The following is a 22428-nucleotide window of genomic DNA, read 5'->3' on the forward strand; positions in this document are numbered from 1 at the left end:
GCTCACTCCTATGGTCCCGGGCCAGGCTGGTCTGGGACCTGGATGAGGGTGTCTCTCTGGAGGTGTGGTTTTCCAGTCACTATCTCATAAGATGAGAAAAGGCTCAGGAGTCGGGGAGGCTGTGTCACAGCTCTGCACAGACCCTGACAGAACAGCCTTCCCAAGCCAGGGTGGGCAGACAGTGCTCAGCAATGGCCCAGGAGAGCTGGCCCTGACCGGCTCCTCCCTGCCTACCTTGGGACCCAGACAAATGCTTAGCCTCTGCTTCTTTCTCTATGAAGAAGATGCCTGCCTCTTGCCCTACTAAATACTTACATATTTAAGTCAAGTCTTAGTTGTCCTGAGCACTTTGTGCCATCTCCAGGTAGGAGCCAGCGCTCCCTACCTCCCCTGAGGCTGAAAAACTAGAGGAAAATGCACAACTTGTGTCTGGGGAAATGCTAGTAAAGATGCATGAGAACCTGCCTTCAGGTCCCCAGCGTCACATAAAGAGCTGTGTGCAGCATCACATACCTATAACCCTAGTGTGGGGCGTGGGGACAGGGGGAGCCCTGGAACTCACTGGCTGGCCAGTCTAGCTGAATCAGCAAACTCTGGTTCACTGAGAAATCCCATCTCAAAAACTAAGCTGGCCAGTGACCGAGGGGGACACTAGGCACAGGCCTCTGGCCACCAAACGCACATGCACACAGATACACAGACATATACACATACCCAAAACGCATAAGTGTTGTAGAGTGGGAACACATTGGCAAATTTCTCCAAGCTTTGTGCTGTGTTTTCCCAACACACATGGCTTGTCACTTCAGAGTCAAAACAAATCCCATGAGCAAGGGTCAGAAGAGCAAGAGTGTTGATGGTTGACTCAAATAAATGGCTGTCACTCTGGGTTCCTAACAGGTTGCCGTCTAAGAGGTAGGGTGGCCTCGCTGATGAAAGGAAGCTTCCGCCTCACTCAGGAAAGCACCTGCAGCTCTGGGCCACATATGTCCCACAATAGCTATGGATGTACCCACCACACTTATGGACAATCACAATGTCAAAAGGCCAGTCTTAGGTCAGATCCATGCTCCAGATGACCACTGAGGAGTCGGAAGGGCAATGCTGTATACCGGCCATGCTCAGACTCTGGGATCATGTTCCCGAGGACTGTCAGGCAAGAGGTGACCCTAGACCCATGAAGTTCTGGGGCTGATCTATGCTGTGGAAGACGGCAGGAAGGCCAAGAGAGAGAAGTTTAGGTGGTGGTTGATTGGCGCGGGGGGGCGTGGGGGGGGGGCGGGGGGCGGGGGGTGGGGGGCGGGGGGGGGCGTTGGTGGCACTCTGGATCCTGACCTTTGAAACATGACTGGGTTGTGTGCTGGGAGCACCTGTGAAGAAGGTTCATGAAGGCGTTACATTACTGCACCTGCTCCTCATATATGATCCAATACTGTCTGTATATGGTGTGGGCCTGCCACTGAACTTCTCAGGCCTCTCCCTTTAGCCTTGAGTCACTGATGGAGTGTGAACTCTGCAGCCCAGGCCCTTCCTGCCATGGTACAGCAGCCAGTGTAGGTTCCTCAGATACAACACCATTATAAACAACTGTAGACTTGTGCACAAAACATATTGCCAAACCCACATAGACATCAAACTCAAATGGGGCCAAGCAGACCAGGAAGAACATGAGCAGGCTGGTCCAAGGACAAGGACCCTGGCCCAGACTCAGCCACCAGCCTGCCTTCACCTGCAAATGTTCATGCTGTATTCCTCAGGCTCTGTCCTCTATCAAGAAGCCAAGCCCAGAGGCAGCCTAGATCGGAGACTACAAAGGAAGCTCTCACCAAAGAGGGACTTGCACCGTACTGACAGAATCTTTAAGGTCTCTCTCATCCCTTATCCATACTAAAACCTATGGAGATCAGAAGGCAGACGTGCCCTCTGCCTGGGTCCTGTTGTGCCTCTCAGCAGAGTGGTAGACTAGACGTAGGATGTGACTACCTGGAATGTTGAAGGGAAGGCTGGGCTCAGAGTAAGATGCGCCCCCAAGACTTCAGCTGCCAGTCCTGCATGGCATCAGAGCACCCCAGGGGACTCCCAGGAACCCAGAAGACAGCAAAGGCCCTCTCAGTGGTCCAACACCATGGAACTTGACCATGGGCTTGCAAGAGTGGGGAAATTCTAAGGGAGCGGCTATTTTTAAGTGGCATTCCTTGGCTATTTCAAGGCTTGGGTTTCTGTTTTATTTATTTAATTCAAAAGGAAGCTGTGTTTTCTCAGCATTTGTTTCTTTCTCGATGGTGTCGCAGGCATTGTTTTGGTGCTGACGTCATCCTGACTTGGTAAGCTGGTGAAAAGATACTGAAGGGCCAAGGGGCTCTTCCCATGCTGCTCAAATGAGAAAAAGCCAACTCCGTAGTCAGGGCTTCTACAGCTCAAAGGGGCCCTAACAGTATTTTTCCACTAAAAATTGTATTTTTAATGGAACTCTATTTAAAGAAGTGTACATTTCAAAAAATGCATATCTCAAAGATTCTAAGCCAGTTTCCTATAGAAAGCCACCAAACATGTTTCTAGCAGGAAGCTACACACGTGGGCACAGGGCAGCTGATCGTTGTTTTCTAGAGACCCTGTAGCTGTCTACATGCAGCTAACTGCTTCATCTGTTCATAAACATATTTTATGTGTATGACTGTTTTACCGGCATGGGTGTCACCTGTGTGCCTGGTTCCCAGAGTCTGAGAGTGTGGGTTGGATCTCCTAGGTCTGGAGTTACAGATGATGGTGAGCCACCCTAGGGGTGCTGGGAATTGGACCTCTGTCCTCTTTAAGAGCAACAAGTGTTAACTGCCGAGCCACCTCTCCAACCCAGTATCTGCTTCTTCCTGCTGCACAGAGTCCCCCTTTAGAGGAGCAGCATGTGGTGGTTTCTGCAGTCCTCAGCCAGCAGAGGTATGCAATATTCATGCTCAGAACACAAATGCCCTCTCAATGTATTCAACATCACAGATTGCCGACAATCAAAAAGACATCAAGCTAAAAACACAGGGGGCTGCACTGAGTGGGAAGAGGTGGGACCCTGGGGGTCTCTTGCCAGCCATCCTACCTGTTTTGGTGAGCCCTAGGCTGATCAGTGACCCTGCCATAAACAAACAAACAAACAAACAAACAAACAAGGTGGACAGAACCTGAGGACTAGCAAACAGGTTCTCTAGCCTCTACATCCACATACATTTATACCTACATACATAAACATGCACACACACTCAGATACAAAGAAGAGTGCACAAATGAGACCAACGAACTCTAAATCATTACGAATACATAATCACTTGACTGGATTGCTCAGGTCGGGGCTGCAGGAGGTCCGATTATGTGGCGAAGCCCTGTTCCCCATGTTTGTCTCCACCCCCAGGGCCACAATTCTATGAGAACCCCAGTGTTGTGGATACGTACTAAGTAAGTTACAAGGCCACTTCCCCCCCCCCCCACCTTGGTTGTACACGGTCTAGAACTAGAGACAGAGCTGACCCCTGGGTAGAGGGACATTAGCCCTAGCTAACATTAGAGTAGAAAACACACCTGGATTCCTAATTTCTGGTCAAAATGCCGGCTACTTGTAGACTGTATTTCCCACTTCGAGCATCCCTAGGAAAACTATAGCTTACATTTGCTGTGTGACTGCAGTCCTACCATGCTGATTGAGGAAACTCAGTGTTCAGTTTTAAAGCCAGCACAAGCTAAAACAGGCAAGGGTATCATTGCTTCAACAAATGAGGAAGGATTCTTACCTAAAAGGTAAACAATATTATAATCCTTTCACACTTTAAATAAATGTGTCAGTGGGTGAAAATCAGCAGTCACACTGGAAACTTCCATAAAATACACATCCAGCAGGGTCGTTTTCACTGTCTACATGTGGGAGGAAAAAAACTGCCAGCAAAAAAATGGTTAATGCTGGCCTTAAAGGGAGGCTGGCCAGAGCCCAGTGAGTAGGCTTGGGAAGTCTATAAAGGAGGCGCTGTGCCAAGGGGGCCAGACGCTGCTGGACGGCCACAGGCATCCATCCCCAGGCATCGGGCGGGTGCTTCTGTTCCTCTCCTGCTGGGTCCCTGCTGGGCACCGTCCCCAAAGTGCTGCAAGTCCAGGGTCCATCCCTGGAGCAAGCTCCAGGAGCACCTCCAGCAGATGGCCTGGTAACGCCACGGCACAGGTAAGATTCACACTCAGGTTCCGGGACTGCGTGTGGCTCGGAACTCCTTGCTGGGGTGGGGTGGCACTGGTGGGGCAGTCATGCACCCTCGGCCTCCAGGATTGCACGATAGGTGTGAGCAAGGTCTATCCAGGCGCAGGCAACAACAGCATGCCTACCTAAAGCTCGGCCACACTTGGGTCCTGGCTACGCCCTGTAACACCACGATGCTGCCACTCTGTCTGCCAAGGGAGTCCTGGAAGCTTACAACTGTTTCAAGGACAGGGGCCTCGTAAGCCTGGCAAAAACCTAGTCTTGTTTCCCCAGATCAGGACACCCAACAGAAAATCAGAAGGACACTAAGTCTGATCGTTAGATTAACAGAGCAGCGATCTGGACCAAGGACAGAAGCCAGGGTGTCATTTCTGCCATGCACCCACCAAAACAGCTGATCAGATCTAGGGAGAAAGCCATCCAAGGACTCTGCTCCCCTTAAGCTGCTGGAATTGTGGCCAAGCCTCAACACTCACACACTCTGGGTGAGTACTTTTAAATTTTCAGGTTTTGTTTGTTTGTTTGTTTCAGCCCTGACTGGCATCAAACTCACTTCATAGACTGGGCTGGCCTCAAACTTAGAGCTCCACTTGCCTCTCATCCTTTTGTGCTGGGATTAAAGTATGCACCAGGCTCAGGTATCAGAAGAAATGAAGGGAAACCCTCTGCATTGTAGCTAGACTCAGAAGACTGGCGCTTCTGTGGCTCAGATGGGCACGTCCATGAAAGATGGGTTGGCCACCCACACCCACACATCCAAGGCAGGATGTGGCCACAGCCCCTCCTTTCTTCTTCCCATCATTTTAATGAAGCAGTATTTGGGGAGAGAAAGGCCAATTTAAACCTCTGGTTTGCTCTTGCTCCACCTCAAAACCAAATGCAATCACCACAAGCAAAGCAACAGAGATGTGTTTTCAGGAGCACATCTGAGGAGCACTTTGCTGTCTCGCTCTGACTGTGAAGGAAGACACAGGGACAGTAGCTGCCATGTCCCTGCCCGGGGCAATATGGACACTTAGTAGCATTCTCAGCTTCCACTCACCAGATGCCAGCACCCATCTCCTACACAGTGACACCCTAGGGTCTCGAGACACTGCTAGTGCCGCTGAGAACCTGGATTACCCCAGAGAGCCCCGAGGCAGAGTCATACAGGCTAGGAACCATCCCCAGGGACCAATGAAGCTCAGCTTCCAGGCTGCAGTGCCTAAAATGTTGTATTTCACAGGAACTTATGTAAAGGACAAGCTGCTTCCCTTCTTCTCTCCTGTCTTCCTTATTCCTTGAGATCGGGGTCTCAGGCTGCTGCCTGAGCTAGTCTAAAACGCCTGTGCTCCAGGGATCCTCCGGAGCACAACCTCCAGAGTAGCCGGGAGGACGAGGAGTCATCCCCTACTGTTTAGTGAATTTGGAACAGCCTGGACTATAAGAGACCCTGCCTCAAAACCAGCTGTGTGAGCTGGGTGTTGGTGGCACACGCCTTTTAATCCCAGCACTCGGGAGGCAGAGGCAGGCGGATTTCTGAGTTCGAGGCCAGCCTGGTCTACAGAGTGAGTTCCAGGACAGCAAGAGCTACATAGCAAAAACTCATCTCAGGAAAAAATGATACAGCTCTCTGTGTGTGTGCGCGTGTGTGCACGCGCGTGCACACACATGCACACACACGCACACAAGAGAAAGATACTGAAGGTGGAACCCACAGCTCTCTTGTGTGCCAGATAAATGTTTTACCACTGAGCTACATCCCAGTCCTCCAATAACAATGCTTGTTCTTTACTTGTTTTCCCTTTAAACGATGGCAGGTGTCTCCTCCTGGCACCACACTCAGTACCGCCACAGGTCAAAGAACAAAATTTCTCTTCCCACTTTACTGCAAGAGAAAAGGCAGCTCCCAGCCCTTGGGTTCTTGGACTACCTTTGAGAAAGGCTGGGTTTTTCCCTTCCCATGTCACGTCTCTTTCCAACAGCTGCTGAAGTTAATGAGACTTCCTGTCTCGACAAACAGTAGTTTTCCTCAAATTCCCACACCACACACTCACGGTATTTCACGGGCCAGTGATCTGACTGGTCCCACTACATCTCCCATGACTCACAGACTGTCACCAACTGTGGGCGCTCTTAGGGAACATAAAGGAACACTCCACGTCTATCCACGTCTATCTCTTCTGCTCCAGCTCAGGGGGGTGGCGAAAGCCAGAGTCCAGGTGGACCCCGTTGTCACTCATGCACCACACCTGGCTCCTTCAGGATGCTCAGGGTTCTAGATGCTAAGTCTTGCCCCGTCTGCTTCTACAGGTGCCCAGAAGGTGAGCAGGCAGCAGGTGTGCCTGCCCAGCACCAGCCCAGACATCAGACACCCTGTCCACCCTTCTGGTTTTCTGAGACTAACAGGCTCCCAGGACGATTCTTCCTGCCTCACAAATGCCTGGTTTATCTTTCTTTGTGAAGATGGAGCTGTCACATAAAACAGCTTTCTGTGACCCTTTCAGCAAATCCTGAAAACTGCCGAGGGAAGCCATGGATGCGACTACTCCAGCCCAAACTGTTGGGGTGGAGATCTACCTAGGTCCCGTGTGGCCAGCCCCTTCCAACAGCACCCCTCTGGCCCTCAACTTGTCCCTGGCACTGCGGGAAGATGCCCCGGGGAACCTCACTGGGGACCTCTCTGAGCATCAGCAGTACGTGATTGCCCTCTTCCTCTCCTGCCTCTACACCATCTTCCTCTTTCCTATTGGCTTTGTGGGCAACATCCTCATCCTGGTGGTGAACATCAGCTTCCGGGAGAAGATGACCATCCCAGACCTGTACTTCATCAACCTGGCGGCGGCCGACCTCATCCTGGTGGCTGACTCCCTGATTGAGGTGTTCAACCTGGACGAGCAGTACTACGACATCGCAGTGCTCTGCACCTTCATGTCCCTCTTCCTGCAGATCAACATGTACAGCAGCGTCTTCTTCCTCACCTGGATGAGCTTCGACAGGTACCTAGCGCTGGCCAAGGCCATGCGCTGTGGCCTCTTCCGCACCAAGCACCACGCACGGCTCAGCTGTGGCCTCATCTGGATGGCCTCAGTGTCCGCCACGCTGGTGCCCTTCACAGCGGTGCACCTGCGGCACACGGAGGAGGCCTGCTTCTGCTTTGCTGATGTCAGGGAGGTGCAGTGGCTGGAGGTCACACTGGGCTTCATCATGCCCTTCGCCATCATTGGCCTCTGCTACTCCCTCATCGTGCGAGCCCTCATCCGGGCCCACAGGCACCGCGGCCTGCGCCCACGCAGGCAGAAAGCCCTGAGGATGATCTTCGCAGTGGTCCTTGTTTTCTTCATCTGCTGGCTGCCGGAGAACGTCTTCATCAGTGTCCACCTACTGCAGTGGACGCAGCCAGGGGACACTCCCTGCAAGCAGTCTTTCCGTCACGCCTACCCCTTGACAGGCCACATAGTCAACCTTGCAGCCTTCTCCAACAGCTGCCTGAATCCCCTCATCTACAGCTTCCTGGGAGAGACCTTCAGGGACAAGCTCAGGCTCTATGTGGAGCAGAAGACGAGCCTGCCGGCTCTGAACCGCTTCTGCCATGCCACGCTCAAGGCCGTCATTCCAGACAGCACAGAGCAGTCAGAGGTCAGGTTCAGCAGTGCTGTGTGAGAGGAAAAGGTCAGGGGCGCAGGCTGGTGCTCAGGACTTGCACACACCTAGCACAGGTGGTGAGTGGGCTAAGCTATGTCATACTCTCAAACCCCAGTGGCTTGGGGAAGACGTCACATTGCGGGGTCATCTCTGGAGCTGCTGGCATCCTTCCTGACTGTCCAGCTCATGGATGCTGCCATCCAGATTCAAGGTCCCAAGGCAGCGGGCCACGTGACATTGACCTCTGACCTCAAAGGGCACCAGGCGGGCCTGCTGCTTGGCTTTCTTTCCATAGCCTACGTTCCCAGAACACAAGTCTGCTGTTGATACGAGGACAGGCCATGCTATGGGAGCACCATGTTACATGCCTGCTACGTGGAGGAGTCTAGAGACAGACTTTATGTACCAGACCCAAACTGGCTACCTTCCCTTTGCTTGTGATGTGTAACTGACCATGTATACACCGTCCAGTGCAGCCAGAGCCTTCTTCCTGTCTTCCAGAAGGCTGTGAGGTCACCCCAGATGCCACTCCTAACTCCTGAGTGAACAGCGTGTCTGACTGAGAAAGGCCCTTTAACAAAACGCCTTCCTGCTCTGGGATGCTCCTCTCACAAAGTTTGTTTACAAAGGTGTTTGCCCTTCCGTGAAGGTGGAAGGAGACTGGGTGCTGCTGTGCAGGCTGGTGGGATGCCGCCATAAGATGTGTGGTAGAAGGACTTACCACCACAGAAAATCATACTGGGAACAGCGAGCTGTAAATGGATCTCATTAAAACGTGAAAAGAACCAAGGATGGGTGGTCATTCAGCGTCTGCGAATTCTCTCTGGGGTGGCAGGGCGACCGGGGGGGGGGGGGGGGGGGTTGTTTAGAAAGCCATGCTAGTACAGTCAGCTGCTCCCTTGCAAAGGAACTCTATGCCCGTACCCTCACATACCTGAGGACCATTCTGCGTACTCTCCTATGTACCAACAGCCAATCTGTCTAGATGGCTACGCCTGGCACTTCTGGGATGGAGAGGGCCACATTCGGTGTTTCACTTGGGCACTAAACATGTCTTCCTTGTTACTTATGTTGTAAGCCACGCTTAGTCTCATTTTGGGGTCTGCATAGGACAGCTATCTGTGCCTAGAAGATTCTGTCTGGGCGACATGCCCAGTGCTAGGCGTCAGAGGGCCTGGGGCCAGGAGGGAGGGCCTCTGGCCCTGTATCACAGGACAAACTGCTTTACACGCCGCCTCTACTTCCTGAACACCTGCCTGGGCAGTTGTCCACGTCAAGAGGCCCATGGCTCTGGCTGTGGACCCTAGGGTAACATACAAGGTAACAAGTAGGCGATAAAATGACCCACATTGTCTCTAAAGAATATGCTATTTTCCATTCAAACCTATGACCCTGCCTTTTTATTCTGATGATGTTATATTTATAGATAAGATTAAGTTAAAACAATCACGTGGTATTTAAGTTATTAAGGTAAATATTAGAGCTATTTACCTTATTTAAGTATCTTTCCAGATACTCAAGATACTCAAGAACAGTATCTGGAAAGAGAGCAGATGGTTTAGTGGACTTGGCAGAGCCGAGGAGTCAGACAAACTACACAGGACACAGGTTTCCCCTCCCTCGGTGTTTTGTCAGGCACACCTGGTGCGGGGGGTGGCATGGCCAGCAGCCTGGAGTGCATTCCGGGCCGGCTTTAGTGACCCTGAGTATTAGTCTTCAAGAACAAGAGCATTTGTCCCCAACTGTGACCTGGGTCCCAAGCAGGGCTGGCTTTCTACCTGGGCAGGGCACGGGATGCCTCCTCAAGGATGGCGCTCGGAAGCCAACAGTGAAGAACCACCATGGGAGGTGGGTGGTGAAAAGCCTGGTGTGTGTCTCTGTCTTGCAAGGCCCACCAACTCAGAAGCCCTTGGCTCCACCCCAGCCACCCCAACACACGTGTATACAGCTCATGCAAACCTTGCAGAATCAGGAGGTACCTTGACCCTGTCACTTCTGTCAGCAACCTCTGAGCCCCAGGGGATGTGGCCAGCTCTCACAGTGCCCCTAAAGACAGGCACAAAGCAGGCATTACAGTGGAGGCTGGGAAGTGTGGCTGCAAACCCCAATGGGGGAACATCATTGTAAACCGCTGGTTCAAACTGCCCTTTGATCTCAGTGGTTGACAAGAAAAGACCCTCCATTCCAAGTCAGGAAAAGGCAGGACTGAGCCTCAACTCCTCAAATGTGCCTACGTGAGAGGCACCTGCTGGCTGTTCTTGGACCAGTGTGATACGCAGGTGCCTAAAATATGCCAAGGCTTCCAACTTTGGCTAGGGAGGCAGCCAGGCATCAGGAAGAGGACAGCAGGCCCCTGAGGACACGCCCCCATCCATATTATATAGAGAAAAACTAGATGCTTGGAGTCTGTGAACGTCAAAACCACGGACAATAAAGGATGGGGCCAGGAACAGAACCTCAGCCTCCAACCCACTGGGCAGCTCTGCAGCCTGGACAGGGAAGACGATGGGGAGCCAGGGCACACAGAAGGCAGCCAGGGTTACCCTTCCCTCTTTATGGCTACAACCCCAGGGCTTATAGTTACAACTGCAGCTGCCCAAAGTCCCAGAACACTTCTCGAGACAGCACGCCTTCCTTGTGGCAAGCTACCCTTGGGTCAGTGGCACCCTCCACAGTCCTCTGGACAGCAGCACAGTGGTCCATGGGGACTACTGTAGTCCTAAGATCATGCAGGACAGGCCCACTCTGCTGCATACAACTGTAGCCCCTTGACGCAATGTCACCTTCTATCTAAGGCTCCTGACCAGAGTCTTCTACAAGCTAAGCTATGCCAGGCTGGAGCCAGGCAGGGTTGGAACACAGCTCCTGCCTCCTCTATGCCTCAAAGCACACTTGCTATCTGCAAGCATAAGGAGAGCTGCTCTGGGGGTGGGGAGGGTGGATGACTGATGTATATCCCCAAGTCCCAGGGCAAGGAGGCCAGAAGGGTAAGGCAAAAAAGAAGGCTGGACTTCGGGGACAGAGCAAGGCAGGGCTGGCTCTACGGGCCCTGTGCAGCCTGTGTGACACCCCCCCGCCCCCCCCCCCCCGAGCGCGTCCAGGAGCCGAGCTGAGGCTAACACAATTATTCTTGGCAGGAACACCACAAGATAAAATCAAGGCGTTTTAATTGCACTGCTGTTTCCTGGTAACCTGGCTCACTCCCGCGTACAAATGTAGTTCAGACCCTAAGAAGGGGAGAGGCAGCTACCGTGGGCATGGAAAACCTGCTTAGAACTGGAAACCATTCCATCACCTACTCAGAGCTTAATAACGAGCCCTCCCTTGCACTCCAGCCCATCCGCCCTGGTGAGCAAGACCTAAGGTACCATCAATTCTCTTCTTGTTTTGGTGGGCAGAGACCAGCCACCTGGCTGCCTAGGAGAGGCAAAGATACAGGATGATCAGCAAGCTTGATAGCACACTCATCTTTTGGGGTTCTTTTCCCCCCAAAATCTGATGCAGTATCTCAGTATAGAGGCTCTTCTGCTGCTGTCCTGAACACGTACACCAGGGAGCAGCCTCCCCTTCACGCCTCCATAAGCATGTGTAAAATTCATCCCCAACTGTCTCTGATTCATTAGTGCTTTTTAAAATGTGTGTGTGTGTTTGTGTGTGTGCATGTGCACGCATGCGTGTATGGTGTATGCAGGGGCTGGGGAAACGGGATGGGAGTTGTACTTGTCTGTGTATGCATGTGTGGAGGTCAAAGGTTAATGTAGGATGTCTTCCCCTATTGCACCTGATGATAAAAATCCTATTTCTTGAGGCAGGCTCTGTCACTGAGCAGTGATCCCAGGGATCCGCCTGTACCTGTGTGTTTGTGCACATGTGCGTGTGCATACACACACACACACACAAATGGTAAGCATTAAACTCTCACTAACACACATGCCTTCAGCCCTGTTAGAAGGGTGGGAACAGACACAAACCCGAGGAGGCTATCTTCTGCAGTACTAGGGATGAACGCTGAAACCGCTCGGCTGTGTTGTGTCCAACCGAGCACACAGGGCTCCACTTGCTCAGAGTCTAGGACCAAAGGAGGGCAGCCCCAGCAGCCTGGCCCCTCAGAGACCTGGCAGGTTCAGGGTGGGAGTGGCTGGGACATGTGGTTCTCAGTGAGAACAGCCCCGAGAGGAAAGGGTCACATCCAGGACAGAGGAGGTGGCCTAAGAGCCTCCCATGGGCCAAACTGGGATGACCTGAGCATCAGGATAATTAAGAGGAATCAACAGTTACAAACAGTCATAGACTATTAAAGAGCAACCAGGACTCCATTCCAGCAATAACTGGATAAATATAACTTACATAATAAATGCAATGTAATTAGAAGTCGAGAATGAGCCGGAACACAGGCAGGGGGGGGGGGGGGAAGGAGGAGGAAGAGGAGGAGGAGGTGGCGGCGGCAGCAGCAGGTTTCTAGTCTACGGAAGAGCTGGCTGGCAAAAGTGGGATCTGGACTAAGACCAGTCCCTCCACAGCCTTCCCCTAGGGCTCACTCATGTGACCACAGCCCCCACCCAGTTATGAACCTTGGGCCCTCGGTGAGGGGGTAAGGCACCTGCAAAGCCCAGCTTATTAAAGCAGGGAGCTCCCACAGGGCAGATGGCACAATCCCTCCCACATGGTTACACTGGCAACACCGAGAGGAGAGAGTCTAGACACCCAGAGTGGCAGGGATATACACACCTGATCTAATCGGGAGTAAACATCAGGAAAAAAACAGAAGTAGTGACAGGGAGCCAGCACACACCACAAGTCTCTATGATACAAGAGATGAAGACTGAGTGACAGTTCCAAGTGCAAGTGAAAGGGTTAAAGAATGCAATATAAGATTCCCCAGCCTAAAAGGGGTGGGTGGGCATGATCCAGGTGGGATGGACCACAACCAGGGAAAGACTCGCCAGGTGTAGGGCTGCACAACTAACTGTTAATTGCAGCACATGATGAGGGAGTGGGAGGGGCAGGAAGGTCAGGCACCCAAGTGCAGCCTGCAAAGGCTATATTATTGGGAGAGAGTTAAGGTTGTGTACCAATGCCCAATTTCCTGTCTCTGCCTAACGGACAGTACAACAGGATTACTCCCTCAGCACCCACTGAGATATTCAAAGGTAAAGAGCATCCTGGGGCTGGGGAGACAGCTCAGCCTAAGCGTGAGGCCCTGCACTCACAGGAAAAGCCAAGCACTGTTCTCATACCTTACCCAGGGCAGGGAGGGGAAGGGACAGTCGGGTGTGAACTGGACAGAATGAGGAGAGGTGACACCTTGGTCAGTGAGATGCTCTCGGCTGGACTCCCCTTTACGGATGTGTCCCTCTCTGAAGAGCCATCCCACCCTCTGCCTGGCTCTGCTGTCCCTTCCCCATGGAGGGGAGACACCAACCAACACCGCTCCCACTTGCCATTAGCAGCTGCAAAGTGTGTTCTGAACAAGGGCAGGCTTAAGCCATCTGGAATCCTCGAAGCCATCTTCCAGCATTTACTGGGAAGCTCCTAATTAAAGTTTTCTCTTCTCACTTACTGCCTGGTAATTCCAGCTTTATTTTCTCTTTCACAGTGGGAAACTAATTATCCGGGGTGCCTTTCCATAGGCTTTTCAATTAAAAACAGGGGGAAAGAGATCAGTAAAATTAAAGTGGGAGGCTGGTGGGCAGTCATCCTCAGCCTTCACCCACAGAGGCGAAGGCCAGTCCTCTGTCCTGGAAAGCAGGCTCTACGCTGGAGCCTAGTGGGAGCTGACAGCCCAGTCACCACTGTCTAACAACTGCAGCAGCATCAAGGTACAGAAAGGAAACACCATCCACACGACTTACTAGGCAAGGCTGCCGCTTACATGGGGACAGTAACTCTGAAGGCCACGGGGCTTGGGGTGTGTGTGGAAGATGCATCAATCAACCAATAAGGGCAGTGATCCACAACCCTGGGAATGGCCAAAAACAAGAGGAAGTGGGACGTGTCACCCTGGAGTGCTGCCTGCCACATGTGGGAAGCCTGGCTTCTTGTCTCAGAGCAGAGAGGGGCAGACACTGTTGCTCGCTGGCTTCATCTGCACCAAGCAGGCCAGAAGTAGTGATGCATGAGAGGCCGAGGCAGGAGGACTGCAAGTTTGAGGTCAACCTGGGCTATATTGTAAGACCTATCTTAAAAACAAACAAGAGAACCCAAAAAACCAAAAAAAAAAAAAAAAAAAAAAAAAAAAAACCAACCCAAAAACAAACAAACAAACAAACAAACAAAAAAAACCCAAGGACTTGGGTGGGAACTAGGAAGACAGCTCTGTAGATAAAGTGTTTGGTTTGCATGTACAAGATCCTGAGTTTGAACCCAGAAGCCACTTAAAAAGCCAGGCATGGAGGTCTACACTTGTAACCTCTGCACTGGAAAAGCAGAGACAAAAATGATGAGGATAGGAGGCAGGGGGTCATCTGGAAACTCCACCCTACCCCATGTCTCCCTCACTCTGGGAAGACATTTCTAAGGCATCTTGCTCACAGGCACAGACTGAAGGGCTAGAGGTAGAGGAGAGCACTTCAGGCCTGGAGTAGGTTGGCACGTCCTCTGGGAATGAGTCCTGGGCAGGAGTTCAGGGCTGCTGAGGGTGGAGAGGGGACAGCAAAAGGATCTTCAGAGCTAGAGAGACATCTCTCCACCCTAGCTGAGCAACCAGCAAGTGGCTTGGCATAGCAGAAGCCTAGATGTGCATCACAGGCCACTTCTTTCAACTTCTAGGCTAGCCAAGATGGCATGCGCACGTGCACACACACTCACACGCACACACACGGGGTGGGGGGAGGTCGAGGGCGGAGGGGTGCTCCTGCACACACTGAAGCTCAGTTTTCTCACACGTCCAACCTGGTGGTATCAGGAAGACGTCATCTGGCTGGGCTAATCTGCCTGCTGCCATTGTGCAGTGGGTGGGGGCCCATTTGAAAGTCACAGGAACATGGAACAAAAAAAGGGACCTGCCTGTGTCCTACCCTGGGGTGGGATCAACCTGAAACTTATCACAAGAAATCAGCTGTGGATTCTGGAGCTGTCCCAGCCGAGTGCCCGGGGAGCTGGCTCCACTGAGAACTAATGTGTCTCAAGGGAGAAGGCACAATGAGGTGGAAGCTAAGCCCAGGTCCTCCTCTCCGGCAGTCTGGGCCTCCTTTCTGACTTCCCACATGGGATCTGTCTTCTCCATGCAGCCTCCACATCTTGGTAACATGGTGGTGACATGTGCTAGGACAATCCCCACCCAGAGCCTACATGGAGCCGCTTCAGGGAGCTCAAAGCATGCACAGGCTAGTCTTCCAGGCTCCAGCAGCTCCTCCCAGCATCAACAAGAACAGAAGTTATGACCATGGTCCCAGGGGTATGACAGGCTACCCTAGGGAAGTGACGGCAAAGGAGAGCAATGGATGCTGTGTGCACAGGATGTTCAGGCTTTAGAAACCCAGTATTCCTCACTAACTTGGAAATGGGCACCCTTCAGAAATGGAGAGGGGAACAGAGGCTGACTCCCTCTCATGCCCAGGCAGTGGCTAAAACTGGCTCAATTTACCATCACCAGTATGAGACATTGCATCATGGAAACACTTCCCCAGAAAGAAGTACCTTGGTTCAAACATGGCAGTCTCTGACAAGGCAGGGCACCCCACCAGTATGCAGGGCAGCACACACACAAACTCCTTAAGGGCAGGGACCCAGGTGGTCCTGGAACTCCAGGTTGATTTCCTTAAAGCAAGCTGGAAGCAGTGGAGGCAGGGTAAGGGTTCCCCATGAAATTCCCGGGGCTGCCGACCCAAGTACAGGTGTTAGTAGAGCTGAGATTCCTCCAGCCCTCTAAAAATATGTGTGTATGCACATGCACACATGTGGAGTGCACATCCACATGCTCACATACATATGCAACGAACATCCACATGCACACATGGGTACACAGAGACATCTGTTTGGCATGCACCACACAGGCACAAACCTATACACATGCACTCAGGCACACACACAAAAACAGACAGACAGACATGCAGGGCCCACGATGGAGTGTTATTCACGCACACACAAGACGGTTAAAGAGCCTGGCCAACCTCAGTGTTGTCAAGGCAACGGCACATTCTGCACTCTGCTGCCGTAGCAACATGAACTCACACAACCCCAGTTTTGGGACCAACAGAGGGGGGTGTGAGATCCTCCCACAACAGCTCCTGCCAGCCCCATTCTGACAGTCACACCCTTGGAGATTCCGTCCCCCACCCCACCCCACCCCTTCCCACCCCACCCCCGTGGAGGCTGCTCACCTGGAGAATAGAATGTAACCAAAGGGACAGAACCTCCTTTCTGGTTACTTCCCTGACCCTTTCTACTCTCATTTTGCATCTCCTTTTAGGAAGGTTAAAGGTGCCAAGGGGGAGGCAATCTGGCCAAGACCAGCAGGAGCTGTGGCCTTAGCCTAGAGCCTTCGAGGACCTTTGATGGCCACTAAGTAAGTGAGAAGCCAATACCTCAGAAATCTGCAGTGACTTAACACTGTGGTGTTGTTAGCTTATCTAGTAGACATAACGGGCCACAGGAGGAAACATTCCTGAGGGAATTCCCGTGTGCCCACGCCACGTGGCAGGACACATACAATAAGAGCGTGCACACAGCCCATCATCACCTGAATCTACTGCTTAAAGGAATAGAATGGCTGATGAGAATGAATGACGGAGGGCTGTATACAACAGCAAGACTAAGATTTAGAAAGCGGAGCCAGGAAGGTTTTTTTTAAAAAAGCTTAATCGACTTCCACCCATGGGAAGTTCACATACAAGCGAAGCCTCACTGTGCTGCTTACACACGCTGCTGGAGACAATGCAAGGGACGGCCCGGTCTAATGACAGCTCTGTCCTTGGCTGGTCTGGGATCACAAACGGGTACTTCCTCCTCTGTATTTTGAAGTGAGGGGCAGGGGGCGTTGGTCCAGCTATGCTAGGACAGCTAGTATCTGCTCTAGCACTAACTGGCTGTTGTTCACATGGATGCTGAGGCCCCCACTGCACATCACTGTCTCTGCCTCCATGCCAGACTCTTACTTCTTCAGTAAAACGAAAGGGATTTCAAAGCACAGCCCGCCTTCCATACATCTGCCTTCGATGTCTAAACAACGGCTAGAAAGACACATGATTCCAGTGAGATCAGACAGGCCTGGAAACTTCACAGGAGAGACAACCATGGACGGCTCTCTTACCTGACAGTAGTTTCAGGGAATAAGCAGCGCCCCAAGGAGAGAGCTTCGAGGAAGCTTGTGGAGAGGAGGGAAAGGAGAAGCCATGCTCGGCTCTGAGGTACCTAACTAGCCTCAGGGTCTCTCAAGCTGCAGAGCCTTCAAGAGTGTGTGTGTGTGTGGGGGGGGGGGGTGCCGGGCGTGGTGGCGCACACCTTTAATCCCAGCGCTTAGGAGGCAGAGGCAGGCAGATTTCTGTGTTTGAGGCCAGCCTGGTTTACAGAGTGAGTTCCAGGACAGCCAGGGTTAGACAGAGAAACCCTGTCTCGAAAACAAACAAACAAACAAACAAACAAAAAAAGAGTGTGTGTGGGTCCATAGGTTTTTCTTCAGCTCCCCTGGTTCATTCAGTATACCCCTAAGGGAATACTGTCATAGCAGTAGCACAAAACTGAAGCCTCCTGCCAAGCTCCCAACAGTTTAGCCCCCCAATATCAACAAACATCTGGGCTTTCTGCTCCCACTCCACTCGGGGCAGGGGAGATGGCCCAGACAGTAAAGCCATTGTCAGAGAAGCATGGAGCCAGACCAGAGGTAGCCAGCACCCAGTCAATAGCCAGTGTGTTGGCATGTACCTGTGAGTCTAGGGCTGGAAAGGCAGAGACAGGAGGCTTTCTTTGGCTTGGTGAATCAGTGAACTGCAGGTTCAGTGAGAAGACCTTAGTTTACAAATAAATAATTATTATGATGAAGGAGCCTGGTGAGATGGCTCAGTTAAAGTGCTTACCATGCAAGCATTAGTACCTGAGTTTGCATGCCCGACACTCATATAAAAAGCTAGGCATGCTGGGCATGGTGGCGCATGCCTTTAATCCCAGCACTCAGGAGGCAGAGGCAGGCGGATTTCTGAGTTCGAGGCTAGCCTGGTCTACAAAGTGAGTTCCAGGACAGCCAGGGCTACACAGAGAAACCCTGTCTCGGAAAAAATAAAAATAAAAAAAAAAAAAAAAAAAAAAAAAAAAGCTAGGCATGGAGGCATGTTCGTGTAATCCTAACCCCGGGGAAGCAGAGACAGGAAGATCCCTGGAGCTTGCTGGCCCACCGGTCTAGCCAAATCCATGAGCTGCAGATTCAAGGGAGAGAACCTGTCTCAAATTAACTAAGTAACTAACTAACTAATAAAGGTAGAGGGGTTGGCAGATGGCTCAGCAGATGAATGTACTTACTGCTGTTGCTGAAGCCCTAAGCTTGGTTCCCAGCATCCACAGTGTGTGGCTTACAACCACTTGTAACTCCAGCTCCAAGGGACCAAACGCCCTCTTCTGGACTCCATAGACAATGCACACACACACAAAACTAAAAATTAAAAATAAAATCTTATTAGTAAGTGGAGAGAGATTGAGGAAGACTCTGGCCTCTACACAGAAACCCTCCAGCTTGAAATGCTTCAACTTCAGGAAATTGCTACATAATTCCTGCTGACTATGGACTAAAAACTGAAACCTTGAAACAAAACAAAGTCTTTCTGGCTTTTAAATTCTTTCTCTCAGATACTCTGTCACATTGAGGACAAGCCAAGGAACATGATGTGCAAAATCAAAAAAGAAAATCAACAGTGAACAAAAGTCTACCCAAGGTTATCATGAGAGGACTTGCCTCTGCCACTCTGAACTCCACCAGACTAAGGCCCCTACCAGGTAAAGAAGGGCAGCCCCCCTCCCCCCGCCCGGGGGAGCAGGGCTCCTGTGCACTGGACAGCTCACTGTGCACAGCGGCTGGGCTCCCTTCTCCAGCTAGGGCTGTGCTACAGATAAATGGAGACTCCCCCTTTTTTTGTCTTAAAGTTCTATTTCCTGCCAGGCAGTGGTGGCACATGCCTTTAATTCCATGGGAGGCAGAGGCAGGTGGATTTCTGAGTTCGAGGCCATGTTTGATACATGGGCTCTATTGTGGTGGCTCGTTTCTCTTTTTCCTTCTGAAGCCCATGCTAACTTGGTACTCAGGGCTTCATGCATGCTAGGTAAGGGCGCTTGCTACCGGCTGAGTCACATCCTCAGCCCTGGGTCTATTAAATAAAGCAATAAAAAAGAAGTTCCACATAGCAATCTCACATCTGAACAAGTGACAGTTCTGTGGCCATAGCTGTTAGTTCTGGGACCATGGCAGTTTGTCTTGAGGAAGGACAGAAAATATCACATATTAGATTCCTGACAAAATACGAACGGAAAGGAAAACTCAATTCATATGCATGAAACATCGCCAGCTTTTGTCCCTCATTACAAATCCACGTTCCCTTTCAGACATGCTGGCGACGTGCACTGGAGGGAACCCAGCCTGAAGTAGCCGCATAAGGACCCAGGGGGCAGCTGGGACGCAGAGCTGCCTCATGAGGCCAATACAAGACGTCAGTGGACAGAGCCTGGCACAGCAGAGCGCAGCAGGATACAGCTGGCCTTGGGCCAGGAGGGGTGCACACACCCCACATGGAACCCACAGATCTAGCCTAGCTGGCTTGGGCCCTCCTCTCCAAGAGGCAGATGAGACATCTTTCCATAGAAAAGGATACAGAGGGCAGGGGAGGCGGCTCAGTTGGACCGAGTGCTTGCTGTGCAGCGCAGGTCCTGAGTTCAATCCCAAGCACCGAGATTGTAAAAAGAGAGAGACTGGACATGATAGTGCACACTTGTAACCATGGCACTGGGGAGGCAGAAACAGGGAGATCCACTGAGAGACATGGTCTTCAAAAAGCTAGCTAGAGAGCCAGTGGCTCTCAACCCTCTGTAACGGGATCTGATGCCCTCTTCTGGTGTGTCTGAAGACAGCCACAGTGTACTCACATACATAAAGACAAAAAAAAAAAAAGGTAGACAGCACCAAGGAGTGACAGCCAATGCTGACTTAAGCCTCACCACAGAGGCACGCATGTGCAGACACCCATGTTCCAGAACAGTGCAGCGTGCAGCAGGCAGTTCACCCACACACGATGATCACTGTGCACTGATGACTTGGGATGGCAAAACCCAAGCCTAACTTCCGGTACAGGAAGGGCAGGAAGAGCCACCCCAGACAAGAAGGAGCTTTGTCTCCTGGTGGACTTCTGTCAGGTGTAATAAAAGGAAAGCTGCTGCTAGTAAAGACACACACACACACACACACACACACACACACACACACACACTCACACACACTCTCTCACACACTCTCAGACACTCACACACACTCACACCCTCACACACACCCTCACACACACACACACACTCAGACACTCACACACACTCACACACATACACACTCACACACACACACACACACACACACACACTCACACACATTGGCTGGCATATTCACAACACAAACACATATACCCCACACACACAGTGCACAGATGTGCACATACACACAACACATGAACACACGCACAAACATATACACAAGACACACACACACACACACACACACACACACGTATAATCCAGCCTTTGGACCACAGCTCTCAGCAGCATCAGTGCCATGGTGGCAGAACAAAATGCCACTCCCCAACAAAATACATTTTGGAGCCTCCCAGATGGGCTGCAGGTAAGGTGCTTGCCATACAAGCCCAACACCCTGAGTCCAATCTCTAGGTCCTATGTGAAGTCAAACGAGACAACTGACTCAGCAAAGTTGTCCTCAGGTCACATGTGCTGTGGCATGTATACATACACAGGAGTGCACACACATGTATACACATGAACAATATTAAATTAAATTTTAAAAAAAAGAGCGTGGTCTTGGGGCATCTGAACAGAGATGGCTGTCAGTCACACTGGATGGGTGCAGGCTGGACTTCCTGAGATGTGAGCAGGTCAGACTCTTTCACATAGGACCTAATTTAATTTAATAGTAGCAAACGTATACCTATGGTTCAGCAGCAGAGTGGGGGCAGGGCAGAGGACCCACCTCTCCTGAGTTAGGAGTAACTTGGCTCAGCTTTGTACCCTCAATCACTCTCCACATTATTGTTTTTAGACAGGGTCCCTCCCTGGACCTGGAGTTCACTAACTCATCAAAACTAGCCAGCCAGTGAGTCCGGAATCCTCCTGTCTCGACCCCCCCAGCCCTAGGGTTTCAGGTATGTACCACACCCGGCTTTTTATGTGGGTGCTAGGGACCAAACCTAGGTCCTTATGTTTACACAGCCAGTACTGTCCAAAACGAGCTATCCCCCAACCTTAATTTTTTTCTTTAAAACTAGGGTAGATACTTGACAACTGTTGTCACTTCCCTAGTACCCTGATTGCCTTGAGGGAGGGAATGCCAGTCACAGGGCCAGCTGGAATGCCCACATTACAGCCGTCTTCCGCTGAAGAGCCACCAGCAGCAGCACGGTTGCAGCAGCCGGGGCCAGCTTTTGGTGAACTCTCAATGGCCTGGCAGCCTTTCCTACCCAGGCATAAGGGGAGCGCCTGCCAGGCAGCTCAGTGAAAGCCTGGGGTTGGTGTGCAAACAGGCTTCTATCTGCATACAAGTTGGTGCTGACTGTCCTTCTCTGGCTATAAAAAGCAGGCTTTTCTTCATCTTCAGAAGAATGGGCTAGGCTGGTGACACACAGAAAGGCAATGGGAGTCATGTCAAGAGGCTAAAGTGCTCAGAGAGTGGTCAGGCAGAGAGCACGGAGCAGAGGTGAAGACAGTGAAGCCTGGGCAGAGCTGAGCAGGAGACCCCTCAGGCCCTGGGGCTGGAAGAGTCCCAGAGAGCTGCCAAGCCTTAAGTGCTGACGGTCCCAACACCTAAGACCCAAGGGCTTTGTATCCTCTGTCACAGTAGGGCTAAAGGTCCTGACACCGCAGCCTGTATCAGAGCTGTAACCAGACAGTGTCACCCATGGTGCTAGCTGCTGCCACCACCACCCAACCTTCCAGGAGCGCTGCCAGGAGCACAAGGAGGAGAAGCCACCGCAGAACCTGAGCAGAGCAGTTAAAGCTAACTCGAAACCTCCATGCAAAAGGCAATCTCTGCTTTCTAGAAATTTTGGAACAACAAGCCTCTGTATCTGCCCACCCAGGTCCTGCCTTGGACATCTGATGGGCACTGCCCGCACTGAAGGACCCACTATTCGTATCTGTAGAGCCGCAGGACTCTGCCCACTTCCCAGCAGCACAGGCTATGCATTCTGCATTCCATGCACCCCTCACAGGACCTGCCTGACACCTAAGCTGGGCCCCTGCTGCCTTCACTTCTGATATGGGACATGGGAACACAGAGACTCATCCTCAATACAGAAGATGGGTGGGCTCCCATGGGCCAGGACAGCACCCGGGACGGGGTTGGCAGAGCTGTAAGGTAGAAGAGCTGTATGGTAGAAGGAGCA

The 22428-nt window shown here is 51.7% G+C and overlaps 2 protein-coding genes across 3 annotated transcripts in view; one reads left to right on the forward strand and one right to left on the reverse strand.

Annotated features, from left to right (window-relative positions):
• 3110082I17Rik (RIKEN cDNA 3110082I17 gene) overlaps nt 1-22428 on the reverse strand; it is a 100796-nt gene that overhangs the window by 59421 nt on the left and 18947 nt on the right. The gene's annotated exons all lie outside the window — the stretch shown is intronic.
• On the forward strand, nt 3991-8641 carry Gper1 (G protein-coupled estrogen receptor 1). 2 transcript variants are annotated; one of them, NM_029771.3, is made up of 3 exons: nt 4020-4195; nt 4502-4713; nt 6521-8641. In NM_029771.3, exon 3 carries the CDS (start codon nt 6743-6745, stop codon nt 7868-7870), a length of 1128 nt encoding a protein of 375 aa, NP_084047.2. In that variant the 5' UTR covers nt 4020-4195; nt 4502-4713; nt 6521-6742; the 3' UTR covers nt 7871-8641. The 2 variants fall into 2 exon arrangements, with proteins under 2 accessions (XP_006504820.1, NP_084047.2); XM_006504757.4 differs by lacking the exon at nt 4502-4713 and having other exon boundaries at nt 3991-4195.

This window comes from Mus musculus, chromosome 5 (genome assembly GCF_000001635.26).
Source record: "Mus musculus strain C57BL/6J chromosome 5, GRCm38.p6 C57BL/6J".
NCBI classification, from domain to species: Eukaryota; Metazoa; Chordata; class Mammalia; order Rodentia; family Muridae; genus Mus; species Mus musculus.

Coding starts and splice junctions, on each gene's coding strand:
- Gper1 (XM_006504757.4), top strand. CDS start 6,743: ATGGATGCGACTACTCCAGCCCAAACTGTTGGGGTGGAGATCTACCTA.